This window comes from Poecilia latipinna, unplaced genomic scaffold (genome assembly GCF_001443285.1).
Source record: "Poecilia latipinna isolate Pla-1442-1.1 unplaced genomic scaffold, P_latipinna-1.0 Scaffold1967, whole genome shotgun sequence".
Classification (NCBI taxonomy): Eukaryota; Metazoa; Chordata; class Actinopteri; order Cyprinodontiformes; family Poeciliidae; genus Poecilia; species Poecilia latipinna.
Genome location: NW_015114583.1, coordinates 68095 through 75435, shown reverse-complemented (window position 1 = coordinate 75435; position 7341 = coordinate 68095). Strand labels below are relative to the sequence as shown.

General features: G+C 35.0%; 1 protein-coding gene across 4 annotated transcripts; it reads right to left on the bottom strand.

Annotated features, from left to right (window-relative positions):
- Positions 1-150: 150 nt before the first annotated feature.
- rer1 (retention in endoplasmic reticulum sorting receptor 1) lies at positions 151-6809 on the bottom strand. 4 transcript variants are annotated; one of them, XM_015015943.1, is made up of 7 exons: positions 6702-6809; positions 4738-4819; positions 4543-4647; positions 4144-4240; positions 3824-3902; positions 2497-2632; positions 151-1999 (listed from the first exon to the last, which is right to left on the bottom strand). In XM_015015943.1, the coding sequence occupies exons 2-7, from the start codon at positions 4816-4818 to the stop codon at positions 1910-1912; spliced, it is 588 nt and encodes a 195-aa protein (XP_014871429.1). In that variant the 5' UTR covers position 4819; positions 6702-6809; the 3' UTR covers positions 151-1909. The 4 variants fall into 4 exon arrangements, with proteins under 4 accessions (XP_014871429.1, XP_014871428.1, XP_014871430.1 ...); XM_015015942.1 differs by lacking the exon at positions 6702-6809 and adding an exon at positions 6347-6417; XM_015015944.1 differs by lacking the exon at positions 6702-6809 and adding an exon at positions 6253-6273.
- Between the last annotated feature and the right edge of the window lie 532 nt (positions 6810-7341).

The following is a 7341-nucleotide window of genomic DNA, read 5'->3' as shown; positions in this document are numbered from 1 at the left end:
TATATATTTAGTTGAATCAAACAACTTTTCACTAATATCACGTGCTAAGATGTATATTTTTAAGAATTTTACTACAAACATTCTCAGAATTCCTTCATATTAAACTATTTTACCCAAACCCATCCACATTATGAAGCCAAGACACTTTTGTACTGTTCCGAAGGGACACAGCCTCTTTAATAGCATTTGGAGTGGGAAAAAAAAAAAATTACACTTTCATTTTTAAAATCAAGTTGTTTTTTTACTGTAGCACAAGAAAATAACATGCAATCCATGAAAAACATTAAATTCAGCTCAGGAACCCAATTAACCAGTTTGTCCTTCATCAGTTTCAGGTGAAACAGATTTTCATATGGGGAAATAACAAGGTGGATGAATGAAAAAGAAAAGATTTCAAAACAAAAATTATATTTTAAAATATATTTATACTGTTTATACACAAATCCAGACAACCCTTTGAAACACAAACTTTTTTTTTTTTTTACAGGAAAAATGTTTTGATCCCTTACTACATACAGTGTAGATCAGTTTAGTATTGACAGATTCCCAGCACTTTGTTAGGAAAGGAAAAAAAAAATCAAAAGGTTCATAGAAAAAATGTATGATCGCCACCAACTTCATCCATTTGTTTTAATAAAGGGTGTCAATCAGTTGTCCTATGTTTCCTCTGCAAAAGAAAGAGAACAACAGTTTGCTTGGAATGACTGTTCGTAGCTTTTTTTTTTTAAGGTAACGCAGATCATAAAGGACAACAACGGCTAGTCTACAAAATCTAAGTCAAACTCCATTTTTGGAGCACATGGGGAAAATGCTCCAAAGAGAAACTGCCTTCCGGAAATTATTTACTTCAATTTTAACTCAGACGGCTGATGTGCTATAGAAACTAATACTGGTTGTGCACTTTTGAGAGAACATGGTTTGGAATATCATTATGCGGAATAAGTCCGACACTATGCAAATTTCTGAAATTTCCAATTTGAGGCTTAATGTTGCAAACAGAAACATAAATTTGAGAGTGGATTCACGGTAGCAGACTACAGGAGAATAAAGATCAGTAACACCGTCCACGAGATATGCATTCATAAATGTTGAGTGGGCTGTCTGAAAATGAGTAAAATAATATTATATCTAAATACATAAGCTATGCAACAGTTAAATTATACTAAATAGGAAAAAAAAAAAAAATGTACCAACTTAAAACCAAAACAGCCACTCAGAAATCACACTGAATTAATTTGAAGTGAGACATTCACACATTTATCTTTTTTTCTGCCCATCATGAATGCATATTCAGATGAAGTGTCACTAAAAACTCCTAGGCAACTTCATTTAGTATTTGTCCAACACACTTAGCAGAGCAGCAGATACTGAGATCCAGAACATTTATCATTAAGATTTTTTTTAAATCAAATTTCATACCTAATCACATTCTTTTGCAAACAAATTTAACTGATTAATAATATACCACTTAATGTGTTACAAATAAGTTGGGACAGCATATGAATTAAAAGTTGGCGGACTAAGATGGGGAGATAATGCGGCACTGAAAGATCCAAAAGTTTGAAAAATTACTGTAATGTCAATTTAGATTAGCTTCTACTTGATGAATATTTACTCATCTGGCAGAACTAAGTTTTAAGTACTGCTTAAAAAAAGCATTTTTTTTTTAACAAAAGACATTTTGGGTAAGCGACTATTTTTGATCCGTGCTGCTCATACCTTCATCCAACACTGTCAATTATGGATCCAAGCTTAAGATTTTTTATTGTTTTTTTTATTATTATGTTTCAATGTTACTGTCCAGCTTACAAAAAAAAAAAGAAAAAATAATCTCTAATCTTCATCACTCCCTTCTAGCTGTGATGACTGCGTTTCAAATGAGACTGAGGCGAAGGGTAAGTTGGAGTTCTTAACTAGCAAAAGTTTTCCCTGTGTCTTCCTTGCCTTTATATGTCCTCTTCCCGTGTGTGAAGGGTAGGTATCTGTACTTGATCATATGCTGCAGAGAAAAGGGCAAAGAAAGAGAATTAGAGACAGGTAGGTTCTGATTAAATGTTTTCATGTCACATAAAAATGGAGGTGCATACTTTTTGTAAAACAAAGCAATAGTTAATCTAAACATAATATACTCCAATATTTTAAAAGATCCTGTGCACAAGAAGAGCTGTAAAATAATATTGTCTGTAATATTAAAGAATTAATACTGTGTTTTTTTCAAGACAGTTAACTTTACTGAGGTTAAACAGGTATATGTTTTGCTTTTTTTAAAATTTACAAATATATTTTTCTGCTTTTATGTTCAACAGAGGTCTGTGTTGTTCAGCTATAATGTCCTTCTCAGCCATACAAAATATTTTCTGCCCAGCCCACAAAACCCTTACAATTGACTAAGGTTATCTTTGTTTCTGTCATTTCAAATGTTAATTTCATCCGTTAGCCCAAACAAGCAACTGTAACAATTTCATACACTCTTTGTTTTTTCCAGCTGTGGTTTACCTTAATCTGCCTCTTCATGGTGATGCAAAACAGCATGATGAAGTACATTACGAGTATTGGCCAGAACACTGGAACGTTGAAGGCATCGAAAAACGTGCAAATCATGGCGATGACGATGCCTTTTGTTGCAGAGTGCCTGTCACAAAAATCAGAGGAAGAGAAGACTTTTGTAAGTTTATAATAGTTAAATTTTTAAATTTCTAACATTAAGACAGTGTTGCGGAAAATTTTATTCAAGGTAATATGTTTTTATTAATTTGACGATCATGTCATGACATATTATTTTTATGCTTACAAACTTGTACCAAATTAATCTTTCTGAGCTTCACACTAAAGGTAAGCTGTTACAGAGATGACGTTCTCTGCAGCTGTTAGGGAACCAGACTGTCTCTCATATGTTTATGATTCTCTGTTCAGAACATATGGTGGTGAAGAACACGGCAGGTGCATCGATGCAGGTGGAGCGGAGACTCATGCAAAAGCTGCTGAAGCTTAGCGCAAGTTTCACTTTACAACAAACCTAATCTGGATATGAACAGAATGCTTTTAAAACTCTGAAGTTTAAAGCACACCATGTGTGGTGGCTAAAGGATAATTCAAATCATTAATTAAGTACAGTATGCTACCAATCTAATCTTAATGAGAGAAATCTTATATGCTTCAATCATGATTTTTTTTCCACCAAAGCAGTTCCAGTGTTTAACCAGGGGTGGCAGTATGGATAGTTCTTCACTGATTCTATAAGAAAACCAGACTAATTTTCCAAAACTTAAGAGTAAAATTGGAGGGATTGCATCACATGTCCATCAGTAAGTGTGTCGCACAGTATAATCACACAAATCAAATAATTTATCTCTGTATCTATGCCATGTTGCCAGCCCAGTTAACATGCACTGTGTGTCAAAGTTTAACACTTTCTTAATTGACACTGCTGATCAGTACCAGCAGTGTTGAGAGTTAAACAGGTTTAGAGGAAGATTTATTAACTCCCCTCGATGTTTAAAGCCTGAAGACATTTGAGAACTTAGATAGAAACGGCTTTTATAGGCAAAAATATTATGGAGGGGATGCGCCAGTAGAGTTGCTGCATGTGATTCCAAGTCATAACATACTTGTTTCTCTCTTAAATATACTATTGAAATTAGTTTTGTAGCGTCTAAATTATTCATGTTCAAGTTTCACTCGTTTCTTCTGTCATCATGTTCCTCCAAACAGATTTTGTGTGATTAAATCTGTTGCCACACAGATAATTCTAAAATAAAACGTGATTTGCCCATCCCTGTTGAGCAATCACAGCACAAAGCCAGACCTAGAGCTGAACTCTTACCAGAATTTAAATTCAGGCAACCTCCTGATGAAAGGGCGGAACTCCTCGTTCTGCTTGGTTGGAAGGGATGGGCCCTCATCTACAAGAGAAATAAGTTACACTCTGCTTTCCAAAGGCTTTAACAAGGATCCAAAACAACAAACAGCATATAGAAAGGGTCTTTGTGGCACTTATTGATACTGAAACCAATTTTACAATAAATTTAAATCACATTGGAAAGTAGCAAAAAGTCGATATTGAATAAACTTAGCAGATACTTTGTTGTTTAGTACAAAAGCACACAACACAACAAAATGTTATGAATATAAGTGTCCACTTGCCTTCATCAAGTAAAGAAGGATCCACTTTTGGCGACAGAAATGCAATGAACAGGTTGAGGTGGTAGATTCCCAAAGCGTAAGTTACTATATACCACCCCTGGAAAGCAACACAAGAACAAAACATAAAAAACTCCCAGAAAGACAGAAAATGTGTTAATCAAATGTACCCCAACCGATGATCACTGGACGCACAGGAGAAATAGATTCTCATAGCTGTTTTTTGCAATCAAGGTTTTGTCAAGGTGAATCTGGATTTTGAAAGTATTTTAAAAAAAATATACAAGTAAAAGTTCCAAAAAAGTTTTAATGGTAATACATATGTGTATGGAAATAGGAGTTCCTTTTAATCAACACGATATGCACATTCTGATTTTGGGAGAAAACAGGGATAATAATCACCTGTAGTATGTACACTCTGATCATGTAGATTGCAGTAAGTAGTAGAGTGAGCGCCCACCGCACCGCATAGAAGGGTGTTGACTTGTCAAGCCATGTCTGATAGACCTGTTGAAAATTGAAGGAATTTTTGTCAGCAAATATTAACAATGCCGCTAAGTTAATATCAGTGACGTGTGTGAACTAAATCATAGTCACCGTTCCAACCCCAGTGAAAAAGGCAGCAACTACAGATGGTTTCCCATGGATTGATTCTCCAACACTGTCCCCTTCTGACATCCTGCCATAAACCAGAAAAACATTTTCATTATTGGAGGTATTGGTGATTCATATGAATACTACTGGTCTCATAGCAACCTCAAAAACAGCTTTTCATTTGCTCTTGCATGCTGCAGGTTTGATAATTGTTGAAAATGTAAACTTACCTACATATTAATTATTTAACTTTGTTTTGTTCCAGTTAATAATACTGTTGAAGTTTGCTCTAGCAAAATGGAAGTTTGATTTACCTTCAGAGGAGCTGAATTTTATAACTAACCTAGCATTAAGTTTTCAAGTACCCATATTTAAAATCTCACTTTGATACATCATCAAGTGACTGATTAGCTCACACAAAGTCCAGTTTCTATTGGCAAATGAAATTTAACTATCATGGTGTATGTCGCATAAAAAAAGAGATGCAGCAGACTACATCTGTAGTTTTTTTAAAATGTAAAAATATACTCAACAATAAAGAACATGATCTTTCGGCTGAACCAAACAACTATTCCATGTCGTTCACATTTGGTGATATTAGGTCACAAGTTTCAATATAAACTGAGAGGCATAAATTACCCCAGAATTTCATCTTTTAAAACAGTGTTTCCCAACCCTGGTCCTAAAGGCACACTGCCCTGCATGTTTTAGGTATTTCCTTCCTTCAGCCCAGCTGATTTCAATGGATGACTGATTAACAGCCGTTTTCTGAGCAGGGAAACCTCTAAAACATGTAGGACAGTGGGCCTTGAGGACCAGGGTTGGGAAACACTGTTTTAAAACACATGATTTTAGTGTGGTCTGAAGGTACTTTTAATGCTCACTCAGAATAAATTGTTTCTTTGACATACAACTCCTGTGAAGAGTTTGTTAACATTCCCATTATAAGTACTTGTAACCAATTCCTTGAGAGTTTAAAGTTTAGCAATAGACAGACATGTGGGAGAGACTAGATTGTGAAATGCGATCTTCCATGTCTAACAAATACGACTTAAAGAAAAATCTTTAGTATTACCATGGGTTTATAGATGGATACTAAAAAACGTAATCAGGAAATTAATCGACTGATAAATGGAGAATGACTTCTGTTGCTAGTGCTAGTTACCAGTTCTACCTTACTGAAGCTTACGTTTACGTAGTATATTGTTTACTAATATCAAGAGAGAAGTATTTTCAGAGCAACTAAAGAATATATTATTTTAACTAATATATTTTAACATTAACATACAAGCTGATTTGAAAAACCGTGGGAAACTGTTCCTGGTTGTGGCTAGCAAAGATTTGTTTAATTACAAGCTAACCAGCGCTGGGTTTTGTCGATGTAAACAGATTCACAGGGAATGTACATCGAATAAGTGTGAATGACATTTCATTTGTGACATAAATCTGAAACAGCTTAAAGCTTAGCTTAAAAATTAGCTCTAGAAATAGCTAACTAGACATGTAAATGTACGTTACCCTTTGGTCCAAATTTTAGCCGGTATGGGTTATGTAGTTCTTGTAAGAGACTACGCTACATACAATCGTTCAGAAAGCAACGTCATCTACCTACATTTCCCACAATTCCTAAGCAAAGGTGATTGCAGCACCTCGAAAGTACGTGTAGTTCATCACAGCTTCTTGTTTCGTGGTGGGAGCCTGTTAAAAGACTACTAAGAACTACAAATACCAGCAGTGAATGTGAAAACTGGACAACTCACTTCCTGTGATCCGTTTCTACGTTACCAGCGGTTCCGAAGCTAGTTTTTTTTAGCATGTTTAGAAAAGCAGTTTTCTCTATTGAACACGTTTATGTCCAAATAATAACGAAACATTTTTACGTCTGAACAGCATATGTATTCCACCTTACTGTGGCTCGGTGGTGCTGGCAATTATAACGAAAAACAACAATGACAGTAATTTCTTACCTGATATGGCCTCTGAGTCACTACCCGGCTCTACCTAGCTAGCTACACTAGCCACTTCTCGTGTGAACACGTCAGTACTTCCGCGAACAAGAGGGCATTCAAGTATGGCAGGCCATTATAACATATAATCACCGACTTCAACGCTCATTCATACTTTCTACACAGCCTGTCGCCCAATGACTGCTGGAAAAGGACACCAGCACCCCGCGACGCCGCAAGGACGAGGGGCTATAGATGATTGATGGAAGGATTCATATCTACTGGTGAAATTTTTTCCTGGTCTATCTTCTTCCACCTAATTCTATCACCCACAAAATGACCACCTAGTTATTAGTATTTAACTTGCATTAAATTATTTAACTTATATAATGTTAAATAACTTGTATCTAACTTGTAAAATACAGGTTAAACACTCAAATATACTTGTCGCCTAACTTAAAGAAATCTTAATTTGCTTCATTCATTTCTCTCTCTCATATATATATATATATATATATATATATATATATATATATATATATATATATATATATATATATATATATACATATATATATATATATATATATATAATGGTAATGGCGAACCAACCGGACATTGTGGTGGTGGATAAAGAACAGAGGAAAGCCGTTGTGGCTGT

Excerpts from the sequence above, each read along its gene's own strand:
- rer1 (XM_015015942.1), bottom strand. Across the intron at positions 4,648-4,737 it reads TTTTCACTGGGGTTGGAACG|GTCTATCAGACATGGCTTGA; the intron begins GTGACTATGATT and ends AATTTTCAACAG. Across the intron at positions 3,903-4,143 it reads TCCTTCTTTACTTGATGAAG|ATGAGGGCCCATCCCTTCCA; the intron begins GCAAGTGGACAC and ends TTTCTCTTGTAG.